The sequence below is a fragment of the Equus przewalskii genome, chromosome 14, assembly GCF_037783145.1.
Source record: "Equus przewalskii isolate Varuska chromosome 14, EquPr2, whole genome shotgun sequence".
Lineage (NCBI taxonomy): Eukaryota > Metazoa > Chordata > Mammalia > Perissodactyla > Equidae > Equus > Equus przewalskii.
In genome coordinates, this window is record NC_091844.1 from 17,559,390 (window position 1) to 17,578,591 (window position 19,202).

Genomic DNA, 19,202 nt, shown 5'->3' on the forward strand with positions numbered 1-19,202 from the left:
TATCAGATATGTCTTTTGCAAATATTTTCTCCCAGATCATGGCTTGTCGTCTTCTCATTTTCTTCACATTGCCTTTCGCAGAACAAAAGTCTTTAATTTTAATGAAATCCAACTTAACGATTATTTCTTTCATGATTGGCCTTTGTTGTTGGATCTTAAAAGGCATCGCCATACCCAAGGTCACCTAGATGTTCTGCTTTGTTATCTTCTGGGAGTCTTATAGTTTTGTGTTTTATATTTAGGTCTGTGATCCATTTTGATTTGATTCTTGTAAAGCATGTAAGGTCTGTGTTTATATTTTTTTGCATGTGGATGTCCAGTTGTTCCAGCGCCATTTTGAAAAGACTGTCTTTGCTGCATTGTATTGCCCTTGCTCCTTTATCAAAGATCAGTTGACTATATTTATGTGGGCTTATTTCAGGGCTCTTTATTCTGCTCCACCGATGATGTATTTGCCTCCTCTTTCTCCAGAAGCACAGTGTCTTGATTACTGTAGCTTTATAGTAAGTCTTGAAGTTGGGGAGCATCAGTCCTCCACCTTTGTTGTTCTTCAATACTGTGTTGGCTATTCTGGGTCTTTTACCTCTCCATATAAACTTTAGAATTCATTTGTCAATATCTACAAAATAACTTGCTGGGATTTTGATTGGGATTGCTTTGAATCTATAAATCAAGTTGAGAAGAACAGACATATTGACAGGGTATACAGTTCTATGATTGCATTTATCTGGCTAGTTTATTTACAAAATGATACTGAAATTAAGGGATGCTCATAATCCCTCAGCATTTTTATTCTTATGTAGATAAAGTTTATCCAGGTGAATGGAAGAACAATCAGAATAATGACAACTACTCTTCTATACATTCATATAAAATGATCTAAATGTAGGATTGGTTTGTTTTAATTGTTCGAAGAGGTCCTGTTTTCTCCATTCCTGCTTTAAGGCTAAGGAAAGAGCATTGTTGGCTTATCATGTCATCTAGTCCATTTTCCCTCAATACTCTCTGTTAGGCATTATTGGAAACAAGATGATTCACAGATACTCTCCAGGCCCTGGAAGGGTCCACAGTCTGGGAAAGGAAATAATGGTGTAAACACCTGAAGTAAATGTTGTCTTCTATCCTGAGGTCCCTGATGTAGGTCCAGCACTAGCGGCACCAGCTCCCAGTCTTCCCACCACCAACCACAGAATGAATCTACGTGGTGCCCTAAAAAAAATAATCAATTTCAAGGGTACTGAGAATAGCATTCCACACTACTAAACCATTTGTTTTGTTTTTAAACACAGCTTACTCTTTAAATATCACTGTCCAGCTTGTGATCACCTAGCAGTTCACTCTAGACAAGTTGTAACCTCACTTTCTGTGTCCCTCCCACTCTCCCCATGTCTATCAAAGATGCCTTCCTGAGCACTTACCAGTTGTACAGCTCCTATATTAGGTCCTCTTGTCTTGTGTATTTCCAGGTATGTCTCAGAACTCCTGGAGAGAAGGAGTTATGACTCATATTTGTTCCCAAATTGTACTAGTCATGCCTGCCTCTGCACTTCTCCTTGACACTCAACCCCATAACAGCGGCTAAGGGAACAACTGTGAAAAATGATAAAGCTTTCAAAGCTTTGAAGAGCTGGAACCATTTTTCTTGTCCTACCCTAGTGATAGATGTTCCTCAAATGCTAAGCTCTATTACCAATAAGAAAGGCTCTTACATGAAATAAACTTGGGAAATGTTTCATTAAAATAAATTTAAAGCAGGTTTTTTTACAATTTTTCAGAGCCTTTCATATGCTTTTTTAAAGCTAAGGACGTTCTCTTCTACATATAATTATAGTTTTTAAAAATAGAGAGTGATGTCAACAAAATAGTGGAGTAGATAGCTTCAGACACCTGTCCCTCCAGAGAAACACTGAAAAATGTACCAGAAACTGTCAGAATCAACTTCGTCAGAACTCTGGAAAACCAAGGTTTACAGCAACCAAGTGAATGCTGTATTAAGAAGGAAAAAACCCCTTAAAAACAGTAAAAAAGCTTTGTGTCGTTTTTACTTGCGCTTGCCAAGCCCCTTTCCCAGGCTGGCAGCAGTCTTGAAGATAGCAGCCTACACTGTCAGTGTGGGACCCTGGTTCCTAGTTCCAGAGGAACACAGCAGACGTTATTCACAAATTATCGTGTCTGTCTGCCCTACCCTGATTAGGGGCCATCCTGAAGGACTAAGACAAGGCACTCATCTCTGGTTTGCCTATCTTGGAACTTAGGGTGGAAAAGCAGCAGGCATTGCTTGAAAATATGTTAAGGAAATCAAAAAAATGTGCAACTACCTGGGGCAAAAATATTACAGTTGAGACATACAGTAGACTGGTTAAAACTGAGGAGGAAAAGCCAGGGAGAGCATTTCTTTGGGCTATTAGAGCAATCAAAAGCATATGTATATCCTCAGGAACTTGGAAAGCCACATGCATGCCCAAGACAAGAAATATGCTCAGAAAAGACCTGAGAAGACTCCAAACTTTCACCACTGACTGACCAACGGGTTCAATGCAAGCAGGAAGTGATGACTGAGGCAGAACTGTAAATGGTCTAAGTTTGAAAAGAGCGTCACAGCACAGAGCCAATCCCTGAAGACTGGGACAGGTGTTTTTGTTTGTTGTTTTTTAAGGTCCTGGCATTCAAAGAAATCTCTGTCAAAACACTGGCTGACCACAGCTAAGCCTTCAACAAGTAAGAAGAGTAAACCCTGGAGATAGAGGAGATTCTGATTTCCGGAATTATTCTGGGATATTCAGATGTCCAGTTTGCAACAAAATAATCACAGAGCATACAAAGAAACTCAAAAGTATGGCCCATTCAAAGGAAAATATTAAATTTACAGAAACCATCCACGAGGAAGCCCAGACACTGCACTTCCTAGACAAAGACTTTAAACCAACTGTCTTAAATATGCTCAAGAGGTAAGCAACTTACCAATCAATCAATAAAGAGAAATTATAAAAACGAACTATATAGAAATTCTGGAGCTGAACAGCACAATAACTGAAATGAAAAAAAATGCACTAGAGGGGTTCAACAGCAGATTTGAGTAGGCATAAGAAAGAACCAGTGAACTGGAAGACAGAAAATTGAAATGATCCAGTCTGAGGAGCCGAAAGAAAAATGAAAAATGATCATAGCCTAAGGGACTTGTGAGAGACCATCAACCTTACCAACATATCCACCATGAGAGTTCAGAAAGAGAAGAGAGAGGGAAGGAACAGAAACAATAATTGAGAAAATAATGGCTGAAAACTTCTCATAAATGAGAGAGATGAATCTCCACATCCAAGAAGCTCAGCTAATTTCAAGTAGGATAAAATCAGAAGGATCCACACTGAGACATTATATAGTAAAATTGTTGAAAAACAGAGACAGAATCTTGAAAGCAGCAGAAGAGAAGCAACTCCTCACGTACAAGGGATCCTCAATAAGATAAACAGTTAATTTCTCATCAGAAACCATGGAAACCAGAGGCAGTGGGATATCATATTTAAGGTGCTGAAAGAAAAAAACTGTCAAGGAAGAATTCTACATCCAGCAAAACTATCCTTTAAGAATGAAGGAGAAATGAAGATATTTGCTGATAAACAAAAGCTAAAGGAGTTCATTACTACTATACCTCCCCTACAACAAATGCTAAAGGGAGTCTTTCAGGCTGAAATGAAAGGATACTAGAGAGTACCTTAAAGCCATATGAAAGATAAAGACCACCAGTAAAGGTAACCACATTGGTAAGAATAAAAGCCAGTATTGTACTTTTGGTTTGTAACTCCTCTTTACTTCATACATGAGTTAAAGGAAAAATGTATACAAAAATAATTATAAATTCATGTTAACGGGCACACAGTGTATAGAGATGTTAAGCTGTGACAATAACAATATAAAAAAGGAAGGGACAGAGGTGTATATGAGTGGAGTTTTTGTATACTACTGAAACAATATTGGTATTATTCAAACTAGATTGTTATAAGTTTAAGATGTTAACTGTAATCACTAAGCTAACTACTACGAATAGAATGAAACAATATATAGAAAAGGAAACAAAAAGGGAATCAAAATGGTATAGTAAAAATTTCAACTAAATGTTATGAAAAGGCAGTAATGCAGGAATTGAACAAAAAAAATATACAGAAAACAGCTAAACAGAGAAGTCAGTTCTTCCTTATGAGTAATATTTATAAATACAAATTGATTAAGCACTCCAGTTAAAAGGCAGATAAAAAATATAATCCAGGTATATGCTGACTCAATTTAGGTACAAAGACACAAAAGGTTGAAAGCAAAAAGATGAAAAAAGTTATTCCATAGGAATAGTAATCAAAAGAGAGCTGAGTGTCTATATTATTACCAAACAAAATAGATTTTAAGTCAAAAAAGATTGCAAGAGACAAAGAAAGACAAAATATTGATAAAAGGGTCAATCCATCAAGAGGACATAACAATTATATGTGCATCTAACAACAGAGCCCTAAGATATAAAAGATAGCCAGAATTAAGGAGAGAAAGAGACAATTCTACAACAGAACTTTCAAACATGAACAGAACAGTCAAGCATACAATCAATAAGGAAATACAGGACTTGAACAATACTAAATACACCAATTAGACCTAATAGACATATACAGAATACCACACCCAACAACAGCAGAATACACAGTGTTCTCAAATGGAATATTCTCCAGGATAAACCATATATAAGGCCACAAAACAAGTCTCAAGAAATTTAAAAGGATTAAAATCATAATAAATATCTCTTCTGACCACAAAGAAAGAAAATTAGAAATCAATAGCACAGGAAACAACTCACAAATAGGTGGAAACTAAACACCAAAAGGTCAAGGAAAAATCACAATGGAAATTAGAAAATATATTGAGTTGAATGAAAATGTAAAGACAATATGACAAAACATAGCGGATGCAGCAAAAGTAGTGCTGAGAGAGTTTTACAGCTGTAAATGCCTACATTAAAAAAGAAAAATACCTCAAATCAGTAACCTAAATGTACACCTTAAGGAGTAGAGAAAGAAGAGCCAACTAAACCTAAAGCTAACAGAAGGAAGAACATAAAAAGATGAGTGGAAATAATGAGATTGCCAGCAGGAAAACACTAGAAAAAAATCAACAAAACAAAAAGATGACTTATGAAAAGATCAACAAAACTGATCTTTAGCTAGATTGACCAAAAAAGGAGAGAGAGGAGAGAATGAGACGACTCAAATTACTAAAATCAGAGGGGACATTACTACTAACTTTACACAAATTAAAAGGATTATAAAAGAGAAATATGAACAACTATATGCCAACAAATTGTATAACCTAGATGAAATAGGCAAATCTCTAGAAACAAACAATGAAAACTGAAGAACTGAAAATCTGAATAGAACTGTAACAAGTAAGGAGACAATCAGGAATCTAAAAAATTCTCAACAAAGAAAACTCCAGGACCAGATGGCTTCACCAGTGAATTCTACCAAGTATTTAAAGGAGAATTAGCATCAATCCTCAAGCTCTCCAAAAAGTTGAATAGGAGGGAACACTACCTAATTCATTCTATAAGGACAGCAATACCCTGATACCAAAGTCAGACATAAATACTAAAAAAAAGACTACAAATATCTCTTACGGATACAGCTGCAAAAACCCTCAGTGAAATACTGGAAAACTAAATCCAGAGGCATATTAAAAGGATCATATACCATGACCAAATGAGATTTATCCCAGGAATGCTAGGATGGTTCGACATGAAAATCAATCAAAGTACTACACCATACTAACAGAACAAAGGAGCACATGGTCATCTCACTGCAGAAAAGGCATCTGACAAAATCCAATACCTTTTCAGGATAGAAAACCCTCAATAAACTAAGAATAGAAGGGAACTTCCTCATCATGATACAGAACATATATAAAAAACACACAGCTAACATCATACTCAAAAGTGAAAAACTGAAAGCTTCCCCCTTAAGATCATGAAGAAGCCAAGAGTATAGAATTGGGAAAGGACAGTCCCTTCAATAAATGGTGTTCAAAAACTGGACAGTCATATGCAAAAAACTGAAACTGGACCACTATCTTATGCCATATACAAAAATTAAAGTGGATTCAAGACTTGAACATAAAAGCTTAAACCATAAAACTCCTAGAAGAAAACATGAGCAGTAAGCTTTCTGACAAAGACCTTAGCAATGATTTTTAGAATCTGACTTCTAAAATAAAAGCAACAAAAGCAAAAATAAACAAGTGGGACCACATCAAACAGAAACTTTCTGCACAGCAAAGGAAACCATTAACAAAATAAAAAGGCAACCTACTATATTTGCAAAACATATATCTGATTAGAGGTTAGTATCCAAAATATATGAACTCATACAACTCAATAGCAAAAAACAAAACAAAAATCTGATTTCAAAATGGGCAAAAGGGGGTTAGCCCCATGGCATGGTGGTTAAGTTCTGTGCACTCCACTTCAGCAGCCTGGGTTCAGGGGTTTGGATCCTGGGTGTGTACCTACACCACTCATCAGCCATGCTGTGGTAGTGATCCACATACAAAATAGAGGAAGATTGGCACATATGTTAGCTCAGAGTTAATCTTCCTCAAGCAAAAAAAGAGGAAAATTGGCAACAGATGTTAGCTCAAGGTGAAGCTTCCTCAGCCAAAAAAAAAAAAAAAACACCCAAAAAAAGGGCAGAAGGTCTGAATAGAAGGTACATGAAAAGATGCTCAGCATTATTAATCATCAATCAGGGAAATGCAAATAAAAACCATGATGAGATATCACCCCACACCTGTTACTATTAGCTATTAGCAAAAATGACAAGAAATAACAAGTGTTAGCAAGGGGATGTGGAGGAAAGGAAACCCTGCGCACTGTTGGTGAGAATGTAAATTGGTGCGGCCTCTGTGAAAAACAGTATGCAAGCTTCTCAAAAATTAAAAATGAACCACCATATGATCCAGCAATTCCACGTCTAGGTATTTATCCAACGAAAATGCTAACACTAATTCAAAGACACATGCACTCCTATGTTCACTGCAGCACTATTTACAGTAGCCAAGATATGAAAACAAACTTAATATCCATTGATGGATGAATGGGTAGAGAAATTGTGGTATATATATATATGGTGGAATATTGTTCAGCCACAAAAAGACGAAATCTAGACATTTGTGACATAGATGGACATGGAGGGCACTATGCTATGTGAAATAAATCAGAGAAAAACAAATACTCTATGATCTCTCTTATATGTGGAATCTAAAAAAGAAAACCACCAAGCTTACAGATACAGAGAACAGGTTGGTGGTTGCCAGAGGTAGGGGGAGAAATGGATGAATGGGATCAAAAGGTAAAAAAAAAAACTTTAATAAACTTAAAAATATCTATCTCTTCCAAGATCGGGCAACAAAACTGAGTAAGATCGAATGGCTGCATGTCCTCATCTCTAAAACAGGAAATAATAATGGCAGCTGATCCATTAAGTTGTTGGAGGACTATGAGATGCTACATGAAAAAGTGCTCAGTGCAGTGCCTGGTTCACAGGAAACATCCATTCCATGTTTACTACTATTGAGGTGATGAGGGACTTTTTAAAAACCTTGCTATTGATTTCACTCAGCCCAGTTTTTTTTTTGTTGTTTTTTTTTTTAATGGCAGGGTCAGGTTTGAAATTATCCTTGATTTTTTTGGAAGGGAAAGAGTCACTCTGATCTAACATTTGTTGCCAATCTTCTTTGTCTTTTTCCTCTCCCCAAAGCCCCAGTGCATGGTTATATATCCTAGCTGTAAGTCCTTCTGGTTCTTCTATGTGGGCCACCACCACAGCATGGCAACTGACAGATGGGTGGTGTGGTTCTGTGACTGGGAAATGAACCCAAGCCACTGAAGTGGTGAGAGCACCAAATTTTAACCACTAGGCCATCAGGGCTGGCTCCCCAGTTACTGTTAGTATCTGAACTAGATTACACCTCTTGCATCTTCCATACATAGCACACTCATTAAGTGATCAAACTTAGGAAAAATAAAATAAAGAATTTCTCCATCTCTGGCACTAAAGGAAAAGAAGTTGTTTAACAAGACACTAAAAATCAAGAGAGATGCTAAGGTGGGAAATGGGCCATCTGGGGGAAAAATGCTGAGGGATTACAAAATAAAGCTGAAGATGAGGCACAGATTTAATCCTCCTGGGAAAGTGCCTTCCTAATTGTCTAGAATGGGTAACAAAGTGTGTCAGGAAAATGCAGGGAATGGGGTAAGGAGAGAGGTGTTTTGATTTATTTTAATTAAAGAGCATAGGCAGGGGAGGAAAAAAATGATCAGGAACAAGACAAGGATGCCTGCTTTCACTACTTTTATTCAACATGAAACTGGAAGTTCTAGCCAGAGCAATTAGGCAAGAAAAAGAAATCAGCAGTACCCAGATTGAAGAGGAAGATGTAGAATTATCCCTGCTCACAGATGATTATGATCTTATATGTAGAGAGCTCTAAAGTTCCACAAACAAAAGAACACAAAAACTGTTAGAACTGATAAATTCAACAAAGTTGCAGGATACAAAATCATGCAAAAATCAGTTGGGAAAAAAATCAGTTGCATTTCTGTACACTAGCAATGAATAATCCAAAAAGAAAATTAAGAAAACAATTCCACTTTCAATGGCATCTAACAGAATGAAATACTTAAGAATAAATTTTATCAGGGAGGAATAAGACTCATACACTGAAAACTAGAAAATATTGCTGAAAGATATTAAAGACGACACCAGTAGGTAGTCATTTTGCAACATGTAAATGTATCAAATCAATACATTGTACATCTTAAACTTATAGAATGTTATATGTCAACTATATCGCAATAAAGCTGGGGGGAAAAGGACACCAATAAATGGAGAGACATCTCATGTCCATGGATAACCAGACTGAATACTGTTAAGATGACAATACCACTCAAAGCAATATAGGTAAGTTTCAATGTAATCTCTATCACAATCCAGATGGCTTTTTTTTTTTCATAAAGAGAAAAACCCATCCCAAAATTTATACAGAATTTAAGGGGACCCTGACTATTCAAAACAACCTGGAAAAATGAACAAAGTTAGAGGACTTATGGTTCTTAATTTCAAAACTTGCTACAAAGCTACAGGAATCAAACCAGTGTAGTACTGGCATAAAGATAGATATATAGATTAATGGAACAGATTGAGAGCCTAGAAGCAAACCCTCACATCTGTGGTCAATTGTTCTCCAACTAGGTGCCAAGACCATTCAATGGGGAAAGAACAATCTCAAACAAATGGTGCTGGAAAGCCGGATATCCATATTCAAAAGAATGAAGTTTCACCTTTACTTTACCCCACATACAAAAATTAACTCAAAATGGATCAAAACTAATCTAAGAGTTAAAGTATCAAACTTCTAGAAGAATACATAACAGCAAATCTCATGACCTTGGATTTGGTAATGGTTTCTTAAATATACACCAAAAGCACAGCCCTCCTCCCAAGAAGATAAATTAGACCATCGAAATTAAGAATTTAAGATTTTTTTTTGCATCAAAAGACACTATAAGAGAGTGAAAAGACAAGCCCCAGAATGGGTGAAAATATTTGCAAATGATATATCTGATAATGGTTTAAAATTCCTAATATATAAAGAACTCTTAACTCAATAACAAAAAGACAAGCAACCCAGTTATAAAATGGGCCAAAAGACTTGAATAGACATTCCTCCAAAGAAGATATTCAAACACCCAATACACACATGAAAAGATGCTCAACATCATTAGGGAAATGCAAATCAAACCACAAGATAACACTTCACAGCTACTAGGATGGCTACACTTAAAAAAAAGAAAGGAACAGGAAAGTAACACATGTTGGCAATGCAATGATGTGGAGAACCTGGAACTGTCATGCATTGCTGGTGGGAATGTAAAGTGATACTGCCACTGTGGAAAACACTTTAGTGGTACATCAAAAAGTTAAATATACAATTACCATGTGATCCAGAAATTCCATTTCCAGGTTTATCCCCAAAGGGACTGAGAACAGGGACTCAAATAGATCATACATCAGTGTTCATATAGCAACATTATTCACAATAGCCAAAAAGTGGAAACAATTCAAATGTCCATCAGCAGATAAACTAACAAAATGTGGTGTATATATATACAATGAAGTATTATTCAGCCATAAAAAATAATGAAGTTCTGATACGTTACAATATGGATGAACCTTGAAAGCATTACGTGAAGTGAAATAAGACAGACACAAAAGGATAAATATTGTATGATTCAATTTATATGAAATATCTAGAATATACAAATTCATAAACAAATAGATTAAGAGGCTACTAGGGGCTGGAGGTAGAGGAGGAAAAGGAATTATTGCTTAATGGGTACAGAGTTTCTGCTTGGGATGATGAAAATTTTTGGAAATACATAATGGTGATGGTCACAAAAACTTCCGAATGCCATTTAATTGTACACTTAAAAATGGTTAAAATAGCACATTTTATATTCTATATATCTTGTTGTTAGTGCCAAAAAGTCAATTCTGACTCCTAGCACCCTATACACAGCAGAGTGGAACTCTGCTCAGTCTTTTTTTGTGCGCCACCCTCTCACCTCCCGGCACTATATCAGACAAGGCTCCGCTGCTGTTCACAGCGTTTTCATGGCCAGTTTTCTCAGAAGCGGGGAGCCAGGTCCTGCTTCCTCGTCTGTCTTAATCTGGAAGCTCCGCTGAAACCTGTCCACCATGGCTGACCCTGCTGGTATTTGAAATACCGATGGAATAGCTTCCAGCATCACAGCAACACACAGTTGCCACAGTATGACAACCAACAGATGAGCAGTGTAGTTCCCTGATGGGAAACGAACCTGGGCCAAGGCGGTGAGAGGGCCGAATCTCAACCACTAAACCACCAGAGCTGGCATATGTTTTTTACCACAATAAATAGTAAAATATATTTATAAATCTATGTTGAATTTTACTTAATGATTTTTTTTTGCATATCTGAGATGAGTACGTGGATTTTTTGCCTTGTGTTAATGTAGTGAGTTAATTTGTAAATATTCTATATTAAACTAGTCTTGTATTCCTTAGTTTATCTTCTTTTGGTCAGATTAGTTTTTCTAGCTTATTGAGTTAAATGTTTAGTTCTTTTTTTTCCTCAGTCCTTTTTGCTTTTTAATAAATGCTTTTAAAGTACACATTTTCTTCTAAGTAATTCTTCAGCCACGTTCTACAAGCATCTTACCCTATATACAATTTAGCATGCCACATTTTCACAGCTGCTGGTAAAGGATTTGAGATTCAGTATCCACATTTTTCTGCTAATTCCCAAAGCCCCAGTTTCCAGAGTGATGTGAAGAGGGCCAGATGATGCCTCCACACACAGAGCTTATATTACAGGAGAGGGATCCTGAGCTTAGGGAATCCGAATCTTTTATAACGGGCAGTTTTGCTGCAGAGGGAGGCAGTATCTCCTCCGAGGCTGTTCACTGTCAAACGTCTTTGAGAACACAGCTGAAAACAAAGGGTAGCCAGTGCCTGCCACAATACATGCAGAAACATGAGAGACTCAGGGAGAAAGGTCTTCTAACAATGTATAGATCCAAGCTGGGGAGAACTGACATCTAAACAATACTGAGTCTTCTAACTTAGGAACATGGTAGACTTCTCCTTCTATGTAAGTCGTCTTTAATTTTGCAGTCACATCTTGTCGTTTCCAATGTAAAAGTCTTGCATATCTTTCGTTAAATTTCTTCCTAAGAATTTTCTTTTTCCTGCTATTGTAAACCATATTTTTTTTTCCATGATTTTTTTTTTTTTAAGATTTTATTTTTTCCTTTTTCTCCCCAAAGCCCCCCAGTACATAGTTGTATCTTCTTCGTTGTGGGTCCTTCTAGTTGTGGCATGTGGGACGCTGCCTCAGCGTGGTTTGATGAGCAGTGCCACGTCCGCGCCCAGGATTCGAACCAACAAAACACTGGGCCGCCTGCACCGGAGCGCGCGAACTTAACCACTCGGCCACGGGGCCAGCCCCTGTAAACCATATTTTTAAATTTCACTTTTAAATTTATTGCTAATATTTAGAAATACAATGGATTTTGGTACATTGTTATTGTGACCTTGGCTAAATTAATTTATTCTAATAGTTTGTAGATTCTTTTGGATTTACATGTACACAATCATGCCATCTGTGAATAAAGACAAGTTTACTTCTTACTTTCAAATCTTTTTCATTCCTTTTCTTCCTTCATTGAACTGATTAGAACCTCCGGTATAATGTTGAGTAGATATGGTTAGAATGTGAACATGATTGATTTATTCTTGCCCTTAGGGAGAAGGTACTAAATATTTCACCATTATGTATCATTTTAGCTGTAGTGTTCCATAAATACCCTTTATCTTATTTACTTTACTGAGAATTTTTATCAAAAAAGGCTGTTGAATTTTATCAAAAGCTCTTTCTGACCTACTGAAATGATAATATGGTTTTTTTTCCTTGGTTCTGTTAATGCAGTGAAATACTTGGATTAATTTTCAAACATTAAGCCAGTCTTGTATTCCTGGGATAAACCCCACATGGCCATATTATCCACATATATATTAATATAATTATATAATTAACATTAAAATACACCACAAAAATACTGTAATCCCAGACAAAGAAGGGCATTACATAACAATAAAGCAGTCAACCCAACAAGAGGATATACATTGATAAATATTTATATACCCAACAGAGGAGCAACTAAGTATATAAAACAAATATTAATAGACCTAAAGGGAGAAATTGACAGCAATACAATAATAGGGAATTTTAATAAAACTAGAAATCAATTACAAGAAGATAACTAGAAAATTCACAAATACGTGGAGATTAAACAACATGCTACTGAACCACCAGCACATCAAAGAAGAAATTAAAAGAGATTATCTAAAAATACCTTGAGACAACTGAAAATGGAAATACAACAAACCAAAACTATGGGCTTCAGCAAAGGCAGTTCTAAGAGGGAAGTTCAGAACGATAAATCCCTACATCAAGAAATTAAAATCTCAAATAAACTAACATTACACCTCAAGGAACTAGAAAAAGAACAGATGAAACCCAAAGGTAGTAGAAAGAAGAAAATAACAAAGATCAGAGCAGAAATAAATGAAAAAGAGACTAAAAAGACAATAGAAATGATCAATGAAACTAAGAGTTGGTTCTTTGAAAAGATAAAGTTGACCAACATTTAGCTAGACTCACCAAAAGAGAGGACTCAAATAAATCAGAAATGAAAGAGGAGACAGTACAAGTGACACCACAGAAACACAAGGATCATAAGAGACTACTATGAACGATTAATTATATGCCAACAAATCCGACAACTTAGAACAGATAAATTCCTAGAAAAATACAACCTACCAAGACTGAATCATGAAGAAATAGAAAATCTGAACAGATCAATTACTACTAAAGCAATTGAATCCATAACCAAAAACCTCCCCACAAAAAACAGTCCAGGACCAGATGGTTTCACTGGTGAATTCTATCAAACATCCAAAGAACTAATACCAACCCTTCTCAAACTCTCCTAAAACACAGAAGAGGAAGGGACATTACTCTGATACCAAAACCAGGCAAGGACACCACAAGAAAAGAAAATTACAGGCCAATATGCCTGTTGAACACAGATGCAAAAATCCTCAACAAAATATCAGCAAACCAAATTCAACAATAAGTTAAAAGGATCATACACCATGATATAGTGGGGTTTATTCCTGGGATCTGAGGATGGTTCAACCCCACAAATCAATGTGATACACCACCATTAACACTATAAAGGATAAAAATCACATGATCATCTCAACAGACACAGAAAAAGCATTTGACAAAATTCAACATCCATTAATCATAAAAACTCATAAAATGTGTACAGAGGGAACATACCTCAACAGAATAAAGGCCATATATGACAAGCCCACAGCTAACATAAAACATACAATAAAAATTACAAAATCTGGGGGTGGCCCGGTGGCATAGTGGTTAAGCTTGTGCACTCCACTTCAGTGGTCTTGGGTTTGCTGGTTCGAATCCTGTGAGCAGACCTACACACTGCTCATCAAGCCATGCTGTGGCTGGCATCCCACACGTAAAATAGAGGAAGATGGGCACAGATGTTAGCTCAGGGCCAATCATCCTCAGGAAAAAGAGGATTGGGAACAGATGTTAGCTCAGGGTTAATCTTCCTCACTAAAAAAACAAACAAAAAAACCCTGAATACTCCTAGATCAGTTAAAGAAATTGAATCCATTGTTAAATATCTTCCCAGTTCATGTGTTCACTGATCAAGTGCTTCTACTAAACATTTAAGAAAGAAATATTACTAGTATATATACACTTTTTCAGAGATTGGATGAAGAGGGAACACTTCCCAACTTGTTTTTCAGGAGGTTATCATAATTTTGTATCATAACCTGACATTACAAAGACATTTCAAATAAGCTTACAGACCAATAACCTTCATTAACAAAGATGCAAAATCTTCAATATATATTAATATTAATCACTTATAAATAAGTGTAAATTTAAGCTGCCTTCTTTTTTTTTGAGGAAGATTGGCCCTGAGCTAACATCTGTTGCCAATCTTCCTCTTTTTCCTTGACAAAGAATGTCACTGAGCTAACATCTGTGCCAGGCAGGCTTCCTCTATTTTGTGAGACACCGCCACAGCATGGCTTGATGAGCGGCATGTAGGTCTGCGCCCGGGATCCGAATCCACGAACCCTGGGCTGCCAAAGCAGAGTGTGCGAACTTAACCACTACACCACCACGCTGGCCCCTAAACCTTCTTCTTTTAATGTATACATTTAAAGCTAAAAATTGCCCCTCTAAGTGCTGATGTAACTGAATCCCACCATTTCTGAAGTGTTGTTAATTTTATTATTCAGTTCCAAATATCTAGTTTCTATTCCGATTTCTTCTTCAATGAGTTACTTAGAAGTATGTTACTTAATATCTCGACATTTGGGGATTTTTGTAGTCATCTTCATTACTGATTTTTAGTTAAATTCCATTGTTATCACAGACCATACTCTATATCATTTCAATTTCAACTTACATAATCCTTTGAAACATATTTACAGTTGCTTTTTGGTGCAGTGATGGTTTCTGGATGAACAATAAATATGCACTTGAAAGGAATGTGTATTTTACAATCATTGGATTTAATGTTCTAATAAATGTCAATTTGGCCAATTAGTTTGGTTCCAATATTTTATATTTGTATTGGTTTTGTGTCTGCTTATTATATCAGTTACAGAAAGAGGTGGGTTAGAATCTCCAACTATGATTGTAAATTTGTTTTCCCCTTTAATTCTGTCAAGTTTTGCTTCATATTATTTTGAAGTTCTGCTAGTAGGTGCATACCTACTTAGGATTATCATATCGTTCTGCCAAGCTGATCCTTTTATAAAATTGTGAAAATACTCTATCTTAAAATCACCGTGGTACTAAGACAGCCACATTTGCTTTCATGATTAGTGTTTGCATGGTAGAACTGTGTCTATACTTTTAACCTAGAGTTAAGTTATATCTTTTATAAACAGCATATAGTTGAGTCTTTTATTCAATCCAATCAGACCATCATCTTGCAATTGGAGTACTTAGAAAGGTTCCATTTGTTCCTTCTTTCCTACCTGTTTAATCAATTTTTTAAAAATAAGAATGTCATTTTCCCATTGAACTCCAAAAGCTTTTCCTAGTTGGAGTTAATTTTTATTTTGGTAAAATATACATAACATAAAATTGACTATTTTAACCTTTTTTAAGTGTACAATTCAGTGGAAGTAAGTACATTTACAATACTGTGCAACCATCACCACCATCCATCTCCAGAACTTTTTCATCACCCCAAAGAGAAACTCTGCACCCATTAAACACTAACTCCCATTCCCCCTTCCTTCCAGCCTCAGTGACCATCATTCTACTTTCAGTCCCTATGAAATGTGACTATTCTCGGAATATGATTTTTTCCTCATATAAGTGGAATCATACAACATTTGTCCTTTTGTTTCTGGTTTCTTTCACTTAGCATATTTTCAAGATTCATCCATGTTGTAGCATGTCAAATTTCCTTCCTTTTAAGACTGAAAAATATTCCATTGTATGTATATGCCACATCTTGTTTATCCATTCCTCTGTTGATGGACATCTGAATTCTTTCCACCTTTTGGCTACTTGTGAATAATGCTGCTGTGAATATGAGTGAACAAGTACCTGTTTGAATTCTTGCTTTCAATTTTTCTAGTATAAACCTAGGAGTGGAAGTGATGGATGTTAGTTTTATGCTTAACTTTCTGAGGAACTTTACTCAGACTTCTAAAAATATTGTTTCATACCACTGTTCTTTACATTTATTCAGGAGTTTACAATTTCTCTTGTACACCATTTTTTCTTGCATGATGATGTGGGCTAATTTTCCTTACTAAGGATATCTTTGAAAGTTCCTTCAACAAGGGCCTGAAAATAAACTCTGGTTTTTGACTCAAGTCGATAAAGAACAGGGAAAAGAATTCTGCTGTGTCTACACTTTTGTTTTCAGATGTGTGCTCCAGCACAGTAAGACGACACCTACTTTCTTCTGACTTCCGCTACTGTAGTTAAGAAGTCAACTGCTAGTCTGTCACTTCTTTTAAGATCATGTTTTCCCCACTCTGGCTGCTTTTAAGAACCTATTCATTTTAGGCACTCTTTTAATTTACTACTATATACCACACAGAGGTGTGTATTTTTCGTTTATCTTGCTTGATTTAGTTGGGATTCTTCAATCTGATGACATGTCATCAATCCTGGAAAATTTTCAGTCTCTGAACGTCACCCTCCCCACCATTCTCTTCACTCTGTCACTGACTGTCAAACCTATATTTTTCTGTGTCATGCTTATAAATTAACATTCTTTATAGTTCCTGTTATTCAATGCTGTATTGTGTATTTTTACCAATCTTTCAGTTCATAAAATAACTTTTTCTGCTGTTTAACTCATCTGTGGTATTTCTAATTTTAACCACCATGTCTCATTTCTGTAAGTTCTATTTAGCTTCTTTCCAAATGTCATTTCTGGCAATCTCATTCTTCCATCATATTCCTATACTCTCATTTCTTTAAACATATTAAACAATTCAGAATATAAAATATTGGATGATTCCAAAATCTTCAAACTTTGCAGGTTTAATGTGGCAATATGAAGGTTCTTGTTGACTCTTAACTCTCAAGACTCTTGATTCTGTTTCTATTTGTTGTTACAATGTGTTTGATTATGAATAATAGTCCTTGGAACTATCTATGGGACTCCTTTGAGGCCTGGCTTGAAGGTGGTCTCCTCTGAGGAGGATCTAAGTTTTCCTACTCTTTTGGCTTAGGGAGATTTCTAAGCAACAGTGCCAATTCTAGATCCAAACCTGCATAAAGGAGCTTCTGATACAAAAGTCCCAGGGAAGACATTTCCACTGAGATAGGCAGACATTCCTACTTATTCTTTTTAGGAAATTCTGTGTTCATGAAGTTCATCCATTAAAGGTTTTGGCTTGAAGGGGGCTGGCATTAAGCCGGGATCTTTGACCTCCTACTCTGAGCCCATGGGTAAAAAGCCAGGCTCTAGGGCTTGTCTATACCACCTGACTTCAATTTAATTCCTTTTAGTAGAAATATAGCTGTCTAGGAGAATCGGTGAGCCATAGAAAAATGGCTTCTTCATAAATTTTCTTCCTTCATAGAGATGACTATTTTAGATATTACTGTTCTAAAACTTCTAATAATTTCATTTTCCTTTGTAAATGCTTACATTATGAAGGGCCAGAAGAGAGAGAAAGTATTTCGATCTCCTACCTTTTTAGTGATTTAACCAGTCACTATTTGGTTTGTTGGTTAATTCCCACTTCTAAATTTAGTTAATTGGTGGTGTTTCTTTGCAACAGTGTAAAAGTTTCCACTTGGCTGGAGAGAAACTTATTTCCATGTTAGCATTGTAATAATCACTCAGAAATCACTATAGCATCTAATTTCTCTGCTTTTACAATGAGTTCCAGAGTAATTTCTTACAGCTGTAACATTTGATGAATGGTGTATTGAATCCACAACCAGAGGATAATGCCAATAAACTGAGTCAAAATATTATATGAATACTTTAATGCAAAATGCTTAACACTTAAAATTAGCAAAGCTTCATTTAAATTAAAACTCCATTTAACTAAAGATGGTTAATCCCAAGAATTGTACAGTAGTTGATTTCTGCTATGGAATGCCAGTCCTAATGCAACACAGTAAGAACTGCATCGTTAGCTGTCATTTCCTCCATTGCTCTTCTGAACCCTAAGGGGTAGGGGAGAGGGTACTCAGACACAAAACAAAATACAACTCAAATAAACTGCGCAGTGATTCCTAAAAGTTATAACCCCATTTTGACTAAGCTGTCCAACCAAACCGCTGGGGAATAACTGCAGGTATTGTTCCAGAGCTGATAAGAGGTTTTGTTTTTACAGCTTGGGAGAAGTTCTGCACTAGGTGAGAAGTCACAGTTTAAGGATGCAGGTTCTGTAAATAGTTACTACATATACACATTTAGTGTCTGTAAACACTAGAAATATACATTAGACAGAGTACCCTTACCAGTCGGGTACAGTTTAAAAAAGAAGATGAGGTAACATGAATCTCAAAGTCCACAGGAATCCTGCCTGAAGAGTTTGAACAGCTGCCAGTAATTCACTTCCAACGTGCAGGGTTAAGGCGTCCCTGGGACCCTTAGGGTTTGCCAAAACTGGACTCACTGGCTTTCAGCACAGCAACCGCATCTTTCACTGCATGGTAGATAACATTCTTCACCTAAAAGATGGGGGAAAATACAGTCAGGTTACCATTAAATCTAAAATCTGTCACTAAGAATAAAGTTTGCCCCACCAATTTTATTACCATTCTCTCAGGATTTAAAACTCAGTATTCAACATGAAATGTCAATATTTGAAAGGCCCCTGGGCTCCTTTAGGCCAGTATTTCATACACATTTTAAACCCATGCCTCCTTTGAAGAACTTAAAAGCTCATTTTACCCCTTCCACAGGCTGTGATGCCTTTGGCCCTGCTCCTGGTGAGTGCAGGAAGAGGCAAGTCCTGGGGTACAGT

General features: G+C 36.3%; 1 protein-coding gene across 5 annotated transcripts in view; it reads right to left on the reverse strand.

Moving 5' to 3' along the window:
- Positions 1–18,196: 18,196 nt before the first annotated feature.
- Positions 18,197–19,202, reverse strand: part of KDM3A (lysine demethylase 3A) — a 50,671-nt gene continuing 49,665 nt past the window's right edge. For all 5 annotated transcript variants that reach the window (XM_070573689.1, XM_070573690.1, XM_070573693.1 and 2 more), the window contains exon 26: positions 18,197–18,906. In XM_070573689.1, coding sequence (XP_070429790.1) covers positions 18,826–18,906 — 81 coding nt within the window. In that variant the 3' untranslated portion in view covers positions 18,197–18,825. The remainder of the gene's footprint in view (positions 18,907–19,202) is intronic.